At 41.7% G+C, this 21,827-nt stretch overlaps 1 protein-coding gene across 1 annotated transcript in view; it reads left to right on the top strand.

The window, feature by feature from the left end:
• Positions 1-20,487, top strand: part of GRB2 (growth factor receptor bound protein 2) — a 52,954-nt gene extending 32,467 nt beyond the window's left edge. Inside the window, exons 3-6 of the mRNA XM_063352184.1 lie at positions 8,227-8,324; positions 14,101-14,223; positions 16,660-16,828; positions 18,189-20,487. Of these exons, the coding sequence (XP_063208254.1) occupies positions 8,227-8,324; positions 14,101-14,223; positions 16,660-16,828; positions 18,189-18,374 (576 nt within the window). The 3' untranslated portion in view covers positions 18,375-20,487. The remainder of the gene's footprint in view (positions 1-8,226; positions 8,325-14,100; positions 14,224-16,659; positions 16,829-18,188) is intronic.
• The last annotated feature ends 1,340 nt before the right edge of the window (positions 20,488-21,827 follow it).

The following is a 21,827-nucleotide window of genomic DNA, read 5'->3' as shown; positions in this document are numbered from 1 at the left end:
CCAATACTGACTTTTTACTGCAGACTACTGTTCTTTCTATAATGGAGATTTTGCATCAACCCTCTTGAAAACACGCACGTTGTAGCATCTATAGCTTAACTTTTATACAGGTGGTAATAGTGGGAGGACTAATTTGAAGAAAATTCTGTAATCGCTGCGGCTGACGTCTCGCTATCCTTCACAAGCAAAGTAGGCAGAACTGGTGAACTTGTTATCATTTTACCTCTATGTGTTTGTGTTAGTGGAAACTTCCTACACAGGGGGAAACTTCATTGAAGACAAGACCTGTGGCAAAGTTCCTTTGTTTGGAACGTTGTTGACTCCTTCCAGGATCTCCATCAGACATTGTGGAGATCACTACAACATACTTTAAAATACTGTGGTTTTTTTCCTTCCATCTCTTTGTGCCACGTAAAACAAAAACAGTGAGCCATAGGAAAAGAGAATTGTTGTTTATATTGTTCTTTTTTTACTTCTTTCTCTCTTTCTTCTATTATCTTAAATAAATAAATAAGTCTTCATAATTGAAGGCTTTTGCCAGAAGGGAGGTAGTAGTACAAGACTTGCAAGGCCTGAGAGGCGGGGTAAGGTAGTCTGGGCTGAGTTCTGTCCTTGTGGCTAGACTTGGTTGTACCTCAGCTAACTTAAAGTTGCCTCAAGTATTCTTGTGTTACATAGAAAAAAAAGAAAAAGGAAAAAAAAAAGAGGTGGTTTTGACGTGAAAACTTGAATGATAATTCCTAGCTACACTCCTCTCTTTGGACTTTGCTTTGTTACAACGTATTTTACTGTACTTGCCAGACAGGGTTACTGTGGATTTCTTGACCATTGTATCTCTCTCTCTATCTGGAGTTTTGCATGGTGAAATATTGCGTGGAATTGTATTTGCAACTTGCCTTTATCTCATGTAGTTAAAGGTAACATCATTTCCTGTAATCCTACCCAGTTACTTCTCCGCATCAACGCTCTCTGAAGGTTTGGGGAATTATGGATTTACCTATAAATGTTTATATGGAAGGAACCTCCAGTGAGGAGTAGATTTGTGCAATGGACTTGGATGACAATATTATTTACAGTTTGGAAAGAGAAGCTTAGATCCTAGAGTGGCCTTGTCCTGTGGCTTTCGCTGTCATTTTTGGTTTGTTGTCTCTCAGCTTTGTCTTCTGTTTTGCTTTGGACTAGTTTCCAGGTTCCTTCAAGATGAATAGAAATAACTTAGTTTCTTTGAGAAGAAAATATGTCTAAAGACAGCACTGTGTAACCCAGACACTAGCCTTTTGGTTTGAACAGCTTCAAAATTTGCTGTCCTCGATTCCTGCTTTCAGTTGCTTGGCCATGCTGTGGTAAACGCTGTCAGAGTGAAGTAGAAATCGTCACTTCAGATAAGGCTTCTGACAAAAGCACCACTTGAGGAGTGGGGAATAAGGGCCCTTGTACCTCGTGTGTGTTGTGCTGGGAAGACGTTATGAATTTTTTTTTTTTTTTTTTAGTTTGTATTTTGTGCTCTTTTTGTGCCTTTATAAAGATCAGGGTAGAAGTGTTTCTATAGTAACACTGAGAATTGGGGTGAGGGTGAGAATGAAAACCTGTATCCATAAAACATTATTGTATTCTATTACAATCTATATGCATTATTTAGGTATTATAATACTTGGTAGTTGAGTGCAGTTTAAGAAACAGTCTTTCTCTGACTGTTCCCAGTGATGCTTGCTCAGTGGTTGTTAAGCTTCCCACAGCTTTTTATATCTGTGTAGAGAGCGAGTATTCACAATCTTAAAAGCATGTCCAAACATGGTGCTTTAAGTTTTGATCTGAAAAATGTGGATATTTTGCATTTCCTATGCGTGATTGTGACAAATTGAATTTAAGGAAAAGCCTAAAATACTTTAGCTGTTATGTGTTCTTGAGCTAGTGACCTTAATTGTCTGATGTATCTTTTTGCATTGAATGTTTAAATTGAATGTTTAAGTTAATTTTAACTGCACTGTGTGTCATGATGAGTAAACCAAGAAAAGCAAAACTCCGATGTGGCTTGACCTGAATTACAATGCCATTTTGACGTGCAGATTACCCTGGGTCTCCTTAAGATGCCGTTTCCACTGCACAGCCGCCTTGTTGATGGCGTTAAGCAGCCAGAGTGAGGATTTTGTGCAACCCGAGGATGAGGCAGGGAGCTGCAGGTTATCAGGCCACGTCGTGGGTTGTCTTCTACAAAACCCTGAAGAGATGAATTTGCATGTTCTGTGGTGCCATTTGCAGTAAGTTTGTGGGGAAGAAAAATGTTATATAATGGACTGTGTTGAACTTGCTCTGTTGAATGCAGGTGTGGCTTCCCGTAAAGCAGTGGGTGCTCGCTGGTCTTGTAGCTAGTCCGTATTTTTTTTTTGGAGCAGGAAAGGAGCCATTTTTCTCTGAAATGAAAAGCTGTGTTAAAGCACCTCTGTGGTGGGAGGGTGAGAACCGTCCTCCCAGCCACCATTCCTCCCCGGGACAAGTAACTTCCAGGCTTAAAAATTCAGTTGCAGAATTGCTGCCTTGGAATCATTTGTTCACTTCTTAAGTTTTAATTTCTGCCCTAGTTTGAGTGTTGTGAGCGCTTTCCTTGGGTTCCTAAGACTTTGGGAGCGTCTCTAATACGCTGCATTGTTTTCTTCGTGGTGGTGTCAGTGCAACTTTGTGAAGGAGGAAAGCCGCATTGGCAGCTAACAGGTTGTACTTGTTACCTTCTGTTTCAGTTAGCACAGCAAGAACCCGAAAACCTTACAGTTCAAGGAAAAGAGGGGGCTCAGCCAAAACTCACAGCCCTCACTGAACAAGTTTCTTGGGGTTTGTCTCTCCAAAATCCAAGCATTCTGATGAATTTGACTAAATTTGCAAGCACATAAGTACGTTTGAGGCCTTATGTTTAGTTTCATGTTTGCATATGGGAGTCAGCTTGAGAGTTGAGATGCCAGATCTGCTTGTTATATTCTGGTTTAGTGCTTGCGTGTTCCTGAAAGTTGTTTTTAGAAGATCAAAACTGGTGTGCAACAATTCACAAGGTGAATTCTAAGCTGTGCTTAGAAATATTCGCCAGGTATGGGGTTGAAAATGGCCGGGAATGCTTGTTGTGTGTGAGCTGTTCCGGCTAAAACTTGGTTACTGCCTTGCTGTGCGGCTCTTGGGCAGTGCCACTTCTCCATTTCCATGGGAACAGATGGGCTTTTGTTGGTAAGAGATCTATTATCAAACTGGGAAACTGATGGGCAGTGGTTGAGCCACTATTACTGGAAAACAGGGCTGACTGCAGACTGAGGACGTCACATGGCAGTACATGTTCAAATGTAGTGGCTAAAAATATATATTCTTCCTTCTTCCTCCTCTCAGGCACAGATGCCCCAGTGTGAAAGGAACAGTCGCTCTGGCGTAGACTTGATTAGATCTACAGCAGACATGGGGATTGGCTGCAAAGGAATGCTTTATGTTTTGAGCTATACAAAGAGCAGCAGGTTTTAACAGTTGTTGAGATAAGTGTTTGTGACATTTCGAGTTTTTGTAGACTGTGAAGGCTGTCTCAGTTTGGAGCAGTGAATTTTAAGTTTCATCTTGTTGCTTAACTTATTTGTATTTATTTGTACTTGGGGAAGTTTTCAAGGCAAAATCCAGTGGTACCTGCAGTACTTAGACTAAATTTTATAGCTTTGGTAAGTCTGGGAAAATCTTACCATAGTTTATTTAAGGATCTTTATTTTTCTTAGAGGCATAGCACTGGTTTTTAAGTATCCAGATGATAAATTTTAATCCTAATTATTATCTGGAAATCACTTGGAGGACAGTTGGAGGTATGGGATAGACGGATTTACTGGATGTTTTTTTTAAAATGTTTTGCAGCAAAATTGCTTCATTACATAAAGTCAGTTCTTTCATTTTGGTGGGTTTACAATTTAAAAGAAAAGAGGGCAAAGTCAGATGTAAACGTCTAAGCCAGATAACAGCAGTGCAAAGAGTTCTTATGTGTGTTCCCGACTTTTTAGTTGTATTTCACTAATGGCTGTTAGTGGCATAAGTTTTGTGGAAGCTGAAATTTTACATGACTGTTCTGTAGTTGTCATAATAATAGCTACCCAACTTCATAGCAGCCACCAGAATTCCAGCCTCGTGCACGTGACTGCAAAGTTGTCCTGAACTTAAGGTACTTCAGTACAAGTCATTTTTGCTTGACTATAAACGTTGGGAGCACCTCCAGTGGTGTCTATTTGAGACGCTGTCAGAAGAAACGATTTTGTAGATATCTGTTGTGGAGGTGACTTCTTTTGAAATAATACGTGAACAGGGAGCTGTGTAAAGAAAACAGCAAGTTCTGTTGCCTCTGGAAGAATGCGCAGTGGAGGAGCAACCCAGCAAGGGGAAAACAAGGGTGCTTACAGGGTGACTGTGTGTGTATAAGCCCTCTGGTGTATAATCCAGGGCATGGATAGTCTGACTGTCTGCCAGGGCGTGAATGGAGCTGTGACAGACAGTTAAAATGATCCTAGAAAGGACAACCGGCTATGAAGGTACGTCAGTCTGGGTGTGAAGCAGGAAAAAGTCCTTGGAGCAAACAAAGCCACTGGGGGGGCGGGGTGGGGTGGGGGGAGAAGCTGTGGAGGATTCATTATTATGCCATAAGTGCCCTGAACAGGTTGTACATGTATACATGTAGGCAGTTCACCTTACTATGCCTTTTATCCAGCGGTTTTTGTTTTTTTTTTTTTTTTCCCCGCTCACAAAGCTTACTGCGTGCCTCAGCAATGCTCCCTCACTGGCATTGGCTTTAGGCCAAGCAGTAATGAGTTACCCCAAGCCCGATGTGATTTGCCTCCTCCAAATCTATTAGCATATCTTCAGAGCAAGATAAAACTCATTAGAATAATTTACATTTGGGCATTAGAATCTCTAATAATTTGTAATACCTACTGCCAAAAGCACAAGTATGTGGTATTGTCCTTCATATGAAGCTACAATTTACCCTTTTTTTTTTTTTTTAATCTTCAAAAAAGAACAGACTACTATATCCCTTAATTGTTCTCTGATGGTAATGAAATGAGTTTGTAGTACACAATCTTACCAAAGATTTGATCCATGCCATCTTTGATAAAGGAGTGCACACCATTGCGTAAGATTTGGCTTATTAGAAATCACATCAAAATGTGTCACGTTTCTGTTCTATTGTATTGTAAATTACTCTGGTGATGGCGGCTGAGGTATATAACAATCGAACTTCCTGGTCATTCGAGCTATATGCCAAAATCTTTGCATGGCTGAGTTGTGGATCTGGGCTTCAACCTGTACTCTCTGTCTCTATGTAATTCACTTTTTTACGTATCTGTTTGCAATTTCCATCTTCCCTGCTCAGTACCCCAGAACTGCCTGCTGGTGTCATCTACCTGTATTTTATATTCTGGAGTTGAATCAGTTTCTGCACAGAAGGCTGTCTCGCAGTTGGTACAGTGGTGGTGAGACGTGCACTGTTTTCTTGCTTAAAAGCCCCTCAGCAGCCATCAGCTGATCTGCGCCAACTCTCCATGTGCAGCTTTTTCTCTCGGAGCCTGTAACAGCCACGCTGGAACTGCTTGTGGCCTGTGGTCACGTTATCCTTGCTAAATGCCTGAACCGTAATGTATGCTAGAATGATGCTTGTAAATAAATAAACACAAGCCCAAGGTAGTAACTGCACCAAAGATAGCTTGGAATATTTTTATTTTAGGATCTTTTAAGTATTAAAGTCTCTTCAACTGAAAATATCCTGAATTGGGCTGTAAAGGTGCATATCTTTGCTCACCTAAAGTTCTGTAGGTGTGGCCCTGCTACTGTGCTGGTTCCCCCATGGAGGTGCTGGCACCTGGGGCTGCACACCCTGCCCTCGGCCCCTTCGGCTGGGGTTAAGGAACAGGCAGGTAACTGTGACCCACTGGAATTTGCTGAGGAGATTCAGATTCTTTTCTTTTTTTGCTTTACTGGATTTCATTTCAGTAGCTTTTGAGGTTTTTCTCTTTTGTATGTAGCAGTGAGCAATGAGGCAGATTAGGGTCTTGATATGACACTTACTTTTGAAAGGCAGCAAACATTGATCTGTAGAGTTTAATTTTCTTGAAGTACTCCCATCAGCTATAAGACTTCTAAGGCCTGCGCTTGCAAATTCTTGTCTGCTTTTCCTTTTATTTATTTTTAATTTCCTCTCATCACCCTTCCAAAAAAAGAAACAAAAGAGATAGTGGGGGGGGGGGGAAAAGTCGGAAGCGGCAATAACTGCTTATGAAGATTTTGGGTTTTAGGCAGATATCTTCACCATAACGGTGTCTGTATGTAATATGTGATCTCTGGATCTGTGTTCATGTTGTCTTTCTCTTTGCATTTCCTCATCTTCCTGTATTCAGGCAATCAGGCAATGCTGATCATGTGATACTTTTGTGACTTGAGGCTTTAAGTACATTAAGTACATTTCTTTCTTTCTTTTTTTTTTTTTTTTAACCTCGGATACAGCTTTTTGTTGGCCGTTGTCGCAAAGTTAAAAAGAAGTTAAAAAGCTGAGAAGGAATGAAAGTGCTTGGGGAAAACGTTGTGGTGCTTAATTTTAAAGGGGGGGCAGGTTCTGTGTGCTGTTTACTTCTAGAACCAAGTAAAACTTTTTTGAGGAGAAGTAGTTTCAAACTATAGCATGGCTTTATTTACAGAACATAATAATGCTTTATTCAAGAGACTAGTTTCAGTCAGCACACCAGGCTTACCTATTGCACTGTACAATGTGACAGAAACTCAATGAAAAATAAAGCACTGAAGATTTTAGAGCAAGTATGCTTTGAAGTATCAACTTGTGCTTTTTAAAGCAGCCTATTCACTTGGCTCCTCTCTTGCGACTCCTGATCTTTCATTCATTTTAGAATAAAGTTATAGTAAGAAAAGTATGCCTTAAAAAAAAAAAGAAAATCTTTGTTCATCTACATTTGCTGTTTGTATGTGTTTAACTTGCTTTATTAACATAAAAAAATGCTCAACAGGCAAGTCACTGTTTCTGCCGTCCAGTTTAACCTGGTTTTAACTTGTATCAGCAAAACCAGCTGAAGCTGCCAGTTGTATCTGCGTTGGGCCTGTGCTAATGTTGTCATGAGGGAGTTTTTTTTTGTAAAATTCTCTATAATACAGATGTTGCCTTGAATCCTTAATTCTAGGCAACCAGTGCAAGTGTAGAAAAGCTGGATGAAATCACATTTAGAATCATAGAATCATAGAATTGCTGAGGTTGGAAGGGACCTTTAAGATCATCGAGTCCAACCTTTAGCCTACCCTGACAAAAGCCACTTCTAAACCATGTCCCTCAGTGCCCCATCTACCCTTTTTTTAAACACCTCCAGGGATGGTGAATCCACCACCTCCCTGGGCAGCCTATTCCAATGTTTAATAACCCTTTCAGTGAAAAAATGTCTCCTAATATCTAATCTAAACCTCCCCTGACGTAACTTGAACCCGTTTCCCCTCGTCCTATCACTTGTCACCAGGGAGAAGAGGTCAGCCCCCATCTCTCTACAACCTCCTTTCAGGTAGTTGTAGAGGGTGATAAGGTCTCCCCTCAGCCTCCTCTTCTCCAGGCTAAACAACCCCAGCTCCCTCAGTCGTTCCTCATAAGGTTTGTCCTCCAGACCCCTCACCAGCTTTGTAGCCCTTCTCTGGACACGCTCCAACACCTCAATGTCCCTCTTGTAGCGAGGGGCCCAAAACTGAACGCAGTACTCGAGGTGGGGCCTCACCAGTGCCGAGTACAGGGGGAATTTATGCTGAAAGCATTAGGTTTGTCATCTGAATTCAGGAAAAAGTGATTGTTAGAAGTCATAAATAATCAGAATTTCTTGCCTTGCAGATTTTGGACAGGATTTTTCTGGTGATGACAGCCAACTTAATCTTTGGCACAGACCCCAATCCAGTTATGTTGTTAAAAGTACCTGTGGACTGACAGTGACTTTCTTACTAAAGTATGGGGTTTTGGCACTAAAGTCCTTCGGCTATTTTAAACTACTTGTCCAGCTTTTTATTCACCACAGTTCTGAATGCTCATGAGATGCGGTGGAGTGGGATGACTAGCACCATTTTTTATAGCTTCATCTTACAAGAGCAGTCTTTGAAACAAGAATGGGAAGAATAAATTAGTACCTTCATCAGTTTTGCTGTATCTTGAAATGTGGTAAGCTTTTTTTGTGTGTGTGTTTCCTTCAGGTTTTGAATGAAGAATGTGATCAGAATTGGTACAAGGCAGAACTCAATGGAAAAGACGGCTTCATTCCCAAGAACTACATAGAAATGAAACCACACCCGTAAGTAGAGCTTTGGTGATAGGCTCCCCTGATCTTACTTTGTGCATCCTCTCAAACAGAAGGGAGGTTTGCTGTACTCTGCAAAGCGTACCTTAACCAGATCTACCAAAATGTATGGATAGATAAAGGATGGCGATCGAGTTGTATCTCTGGCTGCACCTTGCATTGTTGTGCACTGTAACTCATTTCACAGCTGGCTATATAGCAGAGTATTTTGGAAGCTTCTCTGGTGGTTGCTCCGGTGCTTTGCTGTAGTGTCAGACTGACTGACCTTGGGGGTAGCAGGCCTAAACCAGCAGAAAACACTTTAGTAGAGAGTTGTCACCACCACTGCCCTGGGGAAAAACAGTGACTGTTTTCCTGTGATGATTCTTTATTTTACTTAGCGAAGCAGATAAGAGTAAAAATTGTGACATTCAGAGCTCACCAGAAAAATATTTAAGGATATTTGGAGCCGTACTTTTAGTATGTCTGTGTCACATCCTGACTATAGAATCACAGAATAATGTAGGTCAAACAGGACCTCTGGCATCCTTCTGGTTCAACACCTTCCTCACAAAACAGGCCAACCTCAAAGGGTGCGTACTTTTATGTGAGTATAGTTGCATTGATTTGCAGCTGCAGAGAACTGTATTTGAGTAACTACTTTGAACATTTCCTCTTAGATATAGAGAATCTGGCATATGAAAACAGTAGCATTTCATGTCTGGGTATTTTCTTCATGTCACTTCATGTATTTCTGCTGTCTTCTACTAAACTCTGGTTCTGTCAACCTTTGGGATCCTTCAACATCTGAACAAGAAAGCAGCAACCTCTGGGTAACCAGGTTCAAAGGGGAGAAAAGGTTTAGGAAGGAGCAGCAAAACCTTTAATTGGGGTTTTTACAAGGAGCTGTCCACAAAAACTGATGATTGATTTGTTAATTGTTGCCTGTAATTATATCATGAAGATATTGCAGTTAAATCCAATAAAGAATTATTTTTCTAAGGGCTCTTGAAATAGGAGGAAGCTTTTGAGGGACTCTGTCCCAGGAGGGAGAGGAGGTATACTGCTTTAGTGCAGCCAAGTGGGAATTGAAGCAAGCACGCACAGGAAAATTCTGAAATTGTTTAAAGCCTCATCTGCTGCAGTAACATGTCTGTTTACCCTGATCGTGCTAGTCAGCTGGGGATCACAAATGTACATTGGAATTTCTCTCTCTCATTGATTTGAATCATCATGCATCTTCTTATAACAGCAGGCATTTGAGTTGTACTGCGGTGATGTCTCATACGATGATCACTTTGTTCTGTAATCATCCGTGGTATTTTGTTTTAGAGAGTTGGAACTGTCAGTTTTTTGCTTTTTCATATCAAAGGGGAATGAACAATATCTGAGCCTGCAAGTGGGAGAATTTGGTAGTGTTTTTTAAGCGTAGTTAATTTGACCTTTTCTGAAGATGTTTAAACTGCTGATGGCAGCTGGATGGAGTTAGTGCCATGTGTCAGCAATGCTGGGAGTCTTAACTAGTGCATTAACAACCCTGGGAAATTATGCAAAAGTTTTTATAGTGTAATGTTAGCTTAGCTGTAATGCAGAGCTCTCTAAGTAGTCCAGCAGGTCATACAAAAAAGCAAATTACAGGCAGCTGACAAGGTGTGAGAAAGAGAATGCTCCTTTTCTCAGACTAGTATCAAACTGTGGTGTGAGAAGGTGGCACAAGAGCTTTTCAAGACGATTTGGAAAGAGACCAACTGAAAATGGCTTTAAATCCTGTCCTAGGATCTGACACTTAAATCCTCCAGCCCCATAGCTAGTCTTAAACGCAGTGTTTCTTCTTGCTTTTATTTTGCAAAGCTTCCAGTTTGCTTTGTAACTACTAGCAAATGAAGCTGAAAGGAAAATGTGGCACCTCTCTGTCACCAGCTGAGCCACCTGAGTTCTGAAGGGTTAATCTAAATTGCCACATCCATTAAGAAAGTAAAGATTTATGTAGACATAGGCATGATACTCAGAGAAGAGCTGCAGGAAGCTCTGGGCAGGGAGGCTTCCTGTGAAGGCACAACAGTGCAGTTCAGTGGCAGAAATACCTTTCTCTCTTTAGGGAAGTATGGGAAGAATTTGCTGTTTATGAAATGGCCTGGATCAGGCTCATGGTGTGTGTATCTCAAGTGTTTGTGTTCATAATCAGCTTTCCTTGAAAATATTGCTGAAGTCTCACTTTGCAGTATTGTAACTTTCATGGAGGAAATCGACCTTGCTAAATGTTCGTGCTAAGTAAAGCCAAAAGAATTCCAAACTACCGATCGAAATGAGTCTGAACACAATGTGAACTTCGTGTTGTACCAATCAGTGCATCTCCCTCTAGCCGTGCAGCATCAGCAGTAATGCCCGGATTTGGTTTTGCAGTGCTGACTGGGTGAGTTTCACCTACGTTAGAAAGCTAGTTGGAGACAAGTGTTATCAAGTTTAGCCCTTCAGCAAGGAAGCTGTGGGAATGTTGTGGTCAGTTTATTTGGCCTAATTCTCTTGGATATGCTGTGATTTTTTTTTTCCAATCATTTTGTAGAGAAGATTCATATGTGCACAACAGTTCTGATGCTTTACAAGTGTGTTATTAAGTAGACAGTAGTCCTTCAAAATAACTTTCTTTGTTTCTTTCATCTATGGTGGTGTTTTTTCATCTTCTTTATATTTAGAGTTTGAGATCCTTTTACTCTGAATGGCTAAAGTGCTAGTGAAGTCATAAAACTGCAAGGGAGTTGAAGAATTGTGAAAGATTTTTAGTCTTGCTATTTAAAGTGCCTTAGAGCTGGCAGAAAACTTCATTTTGGAAGTGTTACTTCCTTTAATCGAACATTAATTGTACACTTCTACTTGTAGTGATTCAGTAAAATTTAGGGGGAAAATAGGGTATACTTCTGAGGCTTCAGGAAAGATTGTATAGAAGGTGAGTTGAGCTCTTTCAGGCTTTCCTTCTATTTTACAGAAATGGGTGAGGTGTTTTTGTTTTGTTTTAAGATGTGGCTTTCATTTCTAAGTCACGTGTGAGTAATAGATAATTATTTGAGAACTAAACAGAATTAAAACACTTTCTAAACAAGAACTGTGGCAAGATATCTAAATTCGTAATATAAAGCTTGCTTTATGTAACATTTGTCAGAGGCAAAATTTAAGACTTCCTTATCTTTCTGAAAATTGTGCCAGAAGCCCGGGAAACAAAATATTACCTTTGAATGTTGAAAGAGTTTCATGTAATGGTTTCTCTTGGTTGATTTTTGAAGGCAGCAGAGTACAGTGAGGGACAGGTAGACAGTCCCTGTGCTGTCTCTGCCACCACCCTGAGTACCGAGAAGCGTCGCAGATGCTAAACCACCAGGAAAATTACTAAATGCCGTGAAGTTCTTTAGCACTGGAAATACGATGCTTGTGGGAGAAAGCTTTTTCCTTTCCATTCCAGGGGATAAAAAGTACACAACAAGCCTTGCAAGCAAGTAAAACATGTCTAGGTGTTCATGGAAACCGAGTTTGTAAACAAGATGTATCATTTTCAGTGCCAAAATGCTTTTCCTAATGGAGCTGCATAGCTGAATGGAGTGAATACTCCTTTTACAAGGGGGATGTCCTAGAGTTGTTTTATTGAGTATGTTGCATATAGTAGAAATACGTCTGTGGACTCATCATCCTTGGTAGAATATAGGGATGTGGTTTTGTGTAGCCCTCTATGGTGAGCAGATACTGAAGACAGCCATTTAGAGGAACGAAGGCTGCCAGTAGCTGGAGAGTCTGGAAATCAAGTAATCGGTCCTCCTTCAGCTCTAGAGATAGGTGCTTCTGAGAGAGGGAGATCTGGTGACTTTGTGACTTCATGAAAGCTTCAGCTTCTCTTAAGAACAGCTGTTTCAGGGAGGGTTCTGCAACTTCTGTCTTTTTGCTGCACCCGAACCTTCACTGTAGAGAGTAAACTTTGTGAGTGGAGCTCTTGTTATTAAGTGCGCTCCTCTAAGGTCAGTCATCTGCAGGGTTGGAGGCTGTGGTAAGTGCGTGCTTCTATCCTGTGTGATCTGTTACTCAGAACTGAAAGCTGTACTTCTTGGTTGTCAAGATGGTTCTGCTTTTCCCACACCATGTGACCTACCACTCAGCCCTTGCGTGCCTTTAATCTTGGGTTAGTCTTGAAATGCAAATGCAAATGTGGGTAAGAATCCCATGACCAGGGGCTGTTGGTCAGTGCTGACAGTCTGGTTGCCTGGGGTGGGTTCAACCCTTGGTGTCATGGAGGTGGTCAGCCTGCGGCTTTGAGTTCTGTGCAGCTGTCAAGAATTTCAGATGTGGCTTCCATGGTGCAGCTGTTTCATGTGACTGCTTATGTGAAAGCTGCTAGATTGTCCCAGCTGCAGGAGAAAGCAAGAAAATAGGCTACTGAAACAAGTATTATCAGCATCTTTCCTAGAACTGAATTGCATGCCAGCTCAGCACTCCTCTGCAATGAAGCAGAGAGACCTTGAGGGAACTTTCCTGACTTGGTCTGCATGTAACTCTGCTCCTGGCACCTGCCACAGCTTTCTGGCACATGATGCCTGTCTTTGACCACAGTGTTCTGGTAGGGGTCAGAAATATTGGACTCTGGGCTGCAGGAACAACCAGCTGCTGAATGAAGCTACTCATCTTCTCTGCTGTCTTACCACCTGATCTAAAAGAGACCAGAAATTGGTTTTGATAGAAAATGCTCTTTTCATTTGTGCAGGATGGGTCAATCCATAGACAGGATCTTGTTTCTACAGCTGTGATGTTTCTGAAGAGAAACCTGTGAGTGAACTCCCAGTGTTTCCTTTGCATTTTGCAAATACTACCTTTTTTTAAAAAAAAAAATAAAAAATAAAAAATATATATCTACCCACTAAAATAGTGGAGTTTGTGCCTAATCCTTAATAACTTAAATTTTCCATAAAGTCTGCTCTGCAAATTGTGGCTAAGGCATGGGTGGGTTCTCCTTAGAAGGCATAAGTAATAAAGGAGACTGTGTAGTTACTCCCCACTGATTCTGTTTGTGTACTAATAGTGAAATAAATGCTGCTATATCAAAAGAAAGTTCAATAGTGACCAGCCGCCAGTGCAGGACTTCTTTGTTGTCTCTGAGTTGATGTTATCATACAGTTTGGACAATTAAAACTTTGCATGTAGAGACATCAGACTTTATTCCTTACTGATAGAGGAAGGGACTTGACTTTCTTGCTTCACCTAGGCATTTAATCTGTTTTACTTTAGGTTATGAGGCCTGATAACTAAGATATCAGTGCAGACCACAGCAGACATTTTAACTTTGTCCAAGGTTGTAGCCAGTTCCCAGGGTAGTCGTCTTAGTCTCACGAAGCAGGACTTTGCTGTGAAGCAATTGGGTACATTAGGTTCTTGTGGTGTTTTATATGCTAAACTGCAGATACAATGGGGTGCAAAACAATATGAACAATGCATTAAATTTTGAGCAAGTTTTTTTTTTTCACCTGTGAAAATGAATCTTGTAATTTGAGGATTTTACTCTTACCACATTTCTTCTTTGCTAAGTTGGGTGAAATAGGGCTATGGGAAGCACCTATTTATCAAGTCAGCGGTTGCTTCATTGCCAGGACAAAACGTTGTGAAAAGCTGCATGGTTCAGCGGCCTGTATTGGAGTGAGAGTGAGGTGCAGTGTAATTATTTCTGTTAAGAATCATTTAATCTCTGTGAATATCTACATCTGGCTCTTCCATTAAAATTCTTAACTTTCCCTGTTGTCTTCTTTTCCTCACTCCACAGGTGGTTTTTTGGAAAGATTCCCCGGGCGAAGGCTGAAGAGATGTTAGGCAAACAGAGACACGATGGTGCCTTCCTCATCAGGGAAAGTGAGAGCGCTCCTGGGGACTTCTCCCTCTCAGTCAAGTAAGTAATCCCCAGAAGCAATTGTGCGTGGTAATCAGGCCATCTACTGCTCATTTGGACTTGTGGATAAAGGACAGGTGACTGTCAATGCTGAGGAGCAGGAATAATCTTCCAGATGCCCTGTAGCATTCCTGTTCTTCCAGTGATACTTATTTATTCACTCTTTAATAGAACAAATACACACGTTCTGGTTTGTAATGAGCCTACAGGGCTGACCAGGTGGCATGTTGTTGTCTGGCTTATGTAGTCTCAGGCACTATCTGTTGATTAGTTTGTGGATCCATTCTTCCTCCTTACAGCCACAAAGTGCCCGGTGTGTATATGTTCTCTCCCATCCTCCTTCATTCCTCTTTTACAGTACAAGTTCTTACTCTTTGTTTTCTCTTTGTGTAATACGCTTCAAATATGTTTTTCATGTCTGCTTGGCACAATCTTTGGGGATACTCATGTTATCTAGGACTGGGACTTGGAGCTGTAAAAACAGTTCTCATCCTTGAATAACCTTACTAGAAGTTCTGGCTGTCATCCAGCAGGAGTTCCTGCTGGTTTAGCATGGCCCACAGATACTATGCTACTGTCTTGCCCATTTGATGTCACTGTAAAATAGAGGTACTGAGAACTTGAAAGGGTATATGATGTAATTTAACCTGGGTTGGGGGTGGGAGGGATTCTGTCCTCAGCAGTTGATTTTTGCCTTTTTCCTTATTTTCCGTAAATTTCCCTTTTCCTACCAGAAATTAACGGGGTTTTCTTCAGAATCCTAACAATTTTTGATTATTCATGCACAATTCCTAGTTTGCTCTACTTTCTGTGGCTACCAGTGATCTGTCTTGGCAGGATTTTTTTTTGTTGTGGTCATCTTTGGTCTGTAACCAGATTTTTATCATCCTGTACAGCAGCACTGAGTCATGACAACAAACTGGATTAAAACCACTGATTTTGAGATGTTTATATTTCTGTCTTGGATACAGTCATCTAAGCTGGAATACTAGATATGAATGGAAGCTTCATTCCAGAAAGCGCATTCCTTTAAGAAACATAAAGTTAGGATAGCATAGCTCTGCCTGCCTGTAACGTAGTGTTGCCATCTGGTGGTGATTTCTCAGTTGACTTTATTCTCCCGTGTTTCTTTAATTTAGAAGAGTCTTTTTCCTCAGCAGTGGTCTGCAGGATTTGAAATGGTGAGAAGCTCTCAGGTTGAGGAAGAGAGAGCAGAGGCAGTACTCATGAGTTGTTTCATGTTAGCTTTGTAGCCAAGATAGTGTCTACTTTTTCAGCCAATGTATAGAAGCTGTGCATACCAAGTGGGGAACAGTTGTCTTCTGGTTTCGGTGTTTTAGACTGAAGTAAAAATACCCCGATGTGCCATTCGTCTGGAAGATCCCAATGGACCTCATCAGAGTTTCCCTTTATTCAGAATAAAGTTGTTAGAAATGTAGCTTCAGCAGAACGCCTTCATTTGTCGGAAAGAATTGTTAAGGCAGAATTGAAGTCACTGTGTTACGTGTGCAGCATCACCTTTTGAGTTTTTTATCTTTTCCTTTGTCTATTTTTTGGTGATTTTGTTTTTTTTCATTAAGGATCAGAGAGATCCTTTTGTTTTGCAAGACAGCCTTTTGCATAAGTCCAGACTGGCTGCCAAAACAGACAATCCTACCCTCCCTGTGGTGGTGTTTTCCCAGCAGTTTACCTGTAATGGGACTGGTGCTTACGAATTGCAATATCACACACAGCCAGTGGTGCTGTATGAGGGAGGGACTGAGACGGGGAGAAGTACAGGACCATAGCAAGAGTAGCACAAACCTAAACTGGCTCAGGTCAGTTGTGAAATCGCTGTGTGTGAAGAGCTAAACCGAAGCACTTCTACTGTTTGACTTTGAAATCTTGCATTTGGGAATGTGGAATGGAAGGCACCGTGGTGCAGGTACTTTAATGTGACCTTGTACGTGTACTGCAAAAGTTGATGGTATGTGTCCAAGGTGTTCTGTGCACTGTCTTCAGCAACTTGAGTGCCTGCATACATACATCAAAAAGTACATGGACTAGATACCAGCTGTGTGGCAGTGTAGTGTAAAATAAAAAGTTGAAATATTGCATGTAATCCAGGAGAAAGTGTTGTGAGACCAGAAATCCTTGACCTCAAACTTCTGCAGATTCAGAGTGGTTGGAAAAGCTGGTCCTGTTATAAGAAAAGCACATATGAAGCTTGCAGGACTTATTTCAAAATTAATTCAGTATTCGGATTAACAAGTGGTTTTCAGACATCTGTTTTACAGCAGCCAAATGTTATCTATATTATCAGCATTGTTTACAGTTTTCATTGTGCCCTGAAGGACCTTTTTGTTCCAAACTCTGTGCTGACAATTACAGAAGAGGGGTACTCAGTGACTAATAATGTGCTTCTTATTTTTTGTGTCCTTCACTCCTTCCTCCTAGGTTTGGAAATGATGTGCAGCACTTCAAGGTGCTTAGAGATGGGGCTGGCAAGTATTTCCTCTGGGTGGTGAAGTTCAATTCTTTGAACGAGCTGGTAGATTATCACAGATCCACATCTGTCTCCAGGAACCAGCAAATATTTCTCCGGGACATTGAACAGGTGCCACAGGTAAGAGAAGTATCCTCATAGAGTGCGCTTTTCAGACTATTGGAACCACAGTCTGAAGTGAGATTGCATCTTAAAGTAAATAGGATGGAGAGAAGCCGAGTGACATTTTTCTTGTCTGTGGAAGTGTATCTTTAGATACCACAGCCAGAATTATACTGGGAAATAAGCTGGATGTTTGTGCAAAGCCGCCTGCCAACTCCCTAGTCTTCCCTGGGGTTCTGGACAAATGTTACTGTTGCTGCTTGAACATTTGGTTTCTTTTAATGTTTATAGATACTCTTGCAGGAAGGTCATCTGATCCCTGTGACTTAAAAATGGGTTTACTCCTGTTTTAGGACACAGTAAGAAAGGATAGTTCTACTTGTACTGGCTTGTAGCCAGAACTGTACCCCTCTGTAGCCAGTGAAGCTTTGGTACTGGTCTCTCCTGAAGAGGTGGTTACAGGTAGTAGCATACGGAACATCTCTAGCCTGCTGGTTCGGATCTAACCAATGTTAAGAGAAACAAAAATGTACTGCTAAGTGCCAGCAGAGCAGCTTGTGTGTATCTAGCTTTGTTTTGTTCCATTTCCCAGGGCGATCAAAATACATGTAACTGTATCTTTTCTCAATTTTGGATAAATCCTTTTGCCTCTATGTGCAGCGTTCTGGTTCTAGCTTGAAGACAAGGAGTGTGGAACTTGTACTGTTCTCCAGGTGCCACAGTTTGTCTGAATTAACATGTAGCTCTGCGCTGTCGGGTCAGTGATAAACAGAGGATGAGAAAACAGCTGACTGAAAATGAGAAACACGAAGATACCTTCCTAGCCTCACAATTTTAAGAACGCAAATGCATTTTAAATGAACTGTTAGCTTTTCCGTAAGAGTGGAAGTCTTTGCTGACCAGGCAAAACGCTCTGTGACAGAATTTCTTGATATTGGAGAGTTTTAAGGAAAATGTGTAAAATGCCAACATCCAGTTTTTAGGGGGAACTTTGTGTATTACAGCATTAGGTAGATTAGTAATATTTATGGTCTTGGTGAAAACAGGGTGAATAAACAAGACCATTATATTGCAATAGAATACAGATTTACAGTAGGCCACGAAGACTGGAAAACAGTAGGAAAACATCTGAGTCATCTGCTGTCTTTGTTTCGGCTCTTTCACAGAAACTTGACTTTTTTCAGAGGTCTTCTATAGACTGTGCTTTCCTGTTTTATCATCTTGTTACAGATGTTGGAAGCTGGCTTGCAGGGAAATGAAACAGCCCAAATGTTTATTGTTAAACTCCGGTGTAAGTTAAGCTGCTGCCTGAGGGAGCAGGTGTCTGTAGTGCTGTGGATGATTCTCACTTTGTGTATCTTTTTCTTTCCCCTTTCAGCAACCAACGTATGTTCAGGCCCTGTTTGATTTTGATCCTCAGGAGGAAGGAGAGCTGGGCTTCCGCCGTGGAGACTTTATCCAAGTCCTTGACAATTCTGACCCCAACTGGTGGAAGGGAGCCTGCCACGGACAGACGGGCATGTTTCCACGCAACTATGTGACCCCAGTGAATCGGAACATCTAGAGATAAATATTAGAGATTATTTAAAGAAACCAGAGAAACAGTAAATACACATACAGAGCCTAACTGCAGCCAGTGACCTAAAATCACACGGCGATAAAACCTGAGTCACCTTTCACCGTGAGGTGATCCTCCTTCACTCAGTACGGAACTTCAGGGGCCGGGGGGGGAAAGAGTTCAACTTACACACCAAAACTTATCTTTAAAAAAAAAAAAAAAAAAAGAGAGAGAAAAAAAATGAAAATAACAAATTTCCTCAGCTGCTCCTGGGTTACCCCCTTTCATTCACTCTTCTTGTTTCCCCGTCCTCCTCTGTCCATCAGTGCATGAAGTTTTAATGCCATATAAAGTCCTAGCCATGCAGTTAAAGGAAAAGGGAGAAACTCTGCTGGTATTTTCTCTCTCTGCAAACGGTCTTCATTTGACATGAAGGGACATGAGAGAAGAACCAAATCCACAGTCCTGCCTTTAAAAAAAAACAAAAATCATCAGTCTCTGCTTTTGCCTTCAACATTCAGCTCTTCTTGCCTGGGAAAGATGAGGTGTTAATCTAATTTTTATTGTCTCTTCTCCTTTGGCACTTTCTTCTGAAGCTCAGCAGCTTCCAAGCAGGGGAAGGGAGAAGAGTTGCGTGGCTTTTTGTTTGTTTTGTTTATTTCTTTTGAGTCACAGAGCTGCTTTGAGAAACTCCAACGTACAACTGAAGTCTGTTAATGCTGTGCTGACAGCTTTTTTGTTTTTTCTTAAAGGTGTACGGTTGAGCACATTCTGTAATTTTTTCCATAGTGCCTTTCCCTTATTTTCTTTTTTATTATTTTTTAAGTTAAAAGGACAGTCCAGAGCTTTTCAGAGGGTTTTTTTTTCTGCCTATGTGTAAATAAATACTTTGCGGGGAAGGATGTAAAGGAGGGTGGTTTTATCAATGGACACTTGAGAAAAATCTACAAACAGAGATGGAGCTTTAATCTTAAGATTTGTCTTACTGTTCAACTTTCCTTATTCCAAGGAAGATAAAATCAAGGCATTCAAGTGGCAACTTGGGCCACTCAGAGGTGGGGAGCTGCATCCAAGAGCTTCAAAAGAAGTAAGAGAAAGGGGGAAGTTATGACCAGGGAAAATGAGAAAGAGTATTTTGGGGTGGGAGGGCTAAGGGGGGAATTTGAGAAATAATAGCCCTGAGATGTCCTATAAAATGTACATTCCTTTGATGGAAAACTTTATAATGCAGAGAAACCTCAAGAAATAGTGCTTGAAAAAACTTTATGCTATTAGTGAATGTTTCTACGTGATGCATGTAATCAGCCTGTCTCTTTGGCCTGGATAGGGAATATTTGCAGTCGTGTTGCTCTTGAAAAGTGGGGTCGGCATCACTGTTCTCCCATTTCTCCTCCCTCCTCAGGTCAGTGTTACTGTTGAAGTAGATTCCCCCCACCCTGCTCCCCATTCACAGCAGGCTGTGTGATGACTGTAATCCCCGCACCATAACGGCATTTATTGTGGCCATTTGCTCCTCCACCAGAGCAGTGTGACATTAAATTGGACAGAAAGGAAAGCAATCAAGCCGCACCGCTCTCTGTGCCAATCTTTAGTTGTGTTATTTTTCCTTCTGATGGCCACTTGGCTGGATCTCTTCACCCCACCAACGAATCCAAAAACTGCAGCGGAGATCTCCTCCCGCCCTGCCTGAGCACGGGCAATCTTTTGTTGGAGGGTGCCTTTTTTTGTACTACGTGTTACAAATGTTTTATTCCTGAGATGGACTCTGCCTTACTCTTTAATTTTCCAGCAGATGAAAGAGAGAGCTATCCTGTAGAGTATTACTTTCTCCCCCTCTCCTTGCTAGCTGTCACTCACTTTCTTCCTTCTTTGTAAAGTGATTGGAAAAGGAATCTATGGCATTCTACACCTGGACCATTTGATTGTTTCCTTATTTTGGAATTGGTGTATATCATGCAGCCTTGCAGACATATGTCTTGTGTGTGTATATATATTAAAAAAAAAAAAAATCAGTGTTTAAATAAAAAAAAAAGGCCTATGTACTTAATCCTTTAACTCTGCAGCAGCATTTGGTAGATAGTAATTAACTGTGAATAATAAATATACATTGAATTCTTCACTTGAGCATCTGTCCGTTATTTCAGTTAACTGACCAAAATATAACTGATTGACCTAATTTTTAGGCTGTTGAATTGCTACGGGAGGGAAAAGCTGTAAGGTGTGCTCTGGCCTGAAGCTCTTGTACTCTTTCGCATTATAGTTCAATCTCTGTGTTTCTGGCTGAATTCGTTACTCTTTCAAGCAAAGTCACTGGAGAGCTGTGTCACTTGACACGTGTGACAGTGAGGAGGGGGGAAAGGAATGGTCGTGTCGCTTCCAGGACGGAAGGCCATGTGTTTGTTGGCTGAGTGGGAGGGCAGCACTTCACTATTTCTTCCCTTGCTTTTTTTCTAAGCTTTTTGCCGAACTGCCCAAGCGTCCCCGTGGTACAGACTGCAGTGTTGTGAGCAGAGCGATACACTGGTTCTTTCTGGAGTGCCTTGCTGAAGGCTGGAGGGGTCAATGGACGGGTGACTCGTGTAAGCCCCGCTATCGTGGGAGCTGTCGCTCGGCTCCATCGCTGCTGTGCGGGTTGTTTTTTGTTTTTTTCTTGCCTGAAGAAGTGGAGCCGCTCGGTTGCGCTAGGAAGGTGCATGGGTGGTTCTGTGGGCTGCTGCTCGGGAGCTGCCATTCTGCTGGCTCTGCAGCTGCTCCCCTGCCTTCGCTTGGGTGCAGAAAGCGCCTGTGAATTTTGTAGTCGATTTTTAATAGGAAAAGGCCCACACGAGGGTTTGGGTTTTTTAACAGTTGCTCTTAGTCATTGTGCTCAAATACAGATGTAGTCAAAGTCTCTGTGGTTGCTCAGAAATGCCTGGGTATTCCCATGGTTTTATTTTGTGCCAGTAAAGTCAATATAGAAATGATTTGCACCGCAGTTTGGCGCTCTTGGCTTTTTTGTAATGCTATAACAGAACATGTTGCTCAAAACTGGGTGCTATTCGTACCTTGGGTATCTACTGGGGAGTGGAGAAAAATCCTCCTTTCCTTATGCCTTATAGAGGGATGAAAACTGTCTGTTGTGACTGTATGATGTCAAGGCCCCGGTGGGAGAACTGCTGTAGGCATGGCGTTTCTTCACGGGTGTGTTCCAGGTGCTGGGTCAGCAAAGCTGGTGGTGGGCTGCAAAAAAAAACCCAAAAAAAAAACCCCCAAAAAACCCCCCCAAAAAAAAAAACAAAAAAAAACCCCCACAAACAAAAAACCCCAACCCTAAATCCCGGTTTATTTGTCTGCCAGCCGCCGCATCCACGGGAGTTCAGGGCCCTCCGTGCGGGCGCTGCTTCCCGAAGCCGAGCCCCCGCCATTTCGGGCACGGCGCTCCCCGGGGCGCCGCTGTCGGACTACATCTCCCATCGGCCC

This window comes from Chroicocephalus ridibundus, chromosome 14, assembly GCF_963924245.1.
Source record: "Chroicocephalus ridibundus chromosome 14, bChrRid1.1, whole genome shotgun sequence".
NCBI lineage: Eukaryota > Metazoa > Chordata > Aves > Charadriiformes > Laridae > Chroicocephalus > Chroicocephalus ridibundus.
This window is presented reverse-complemented; position numbering and strand designations above follow the sequence as displayed.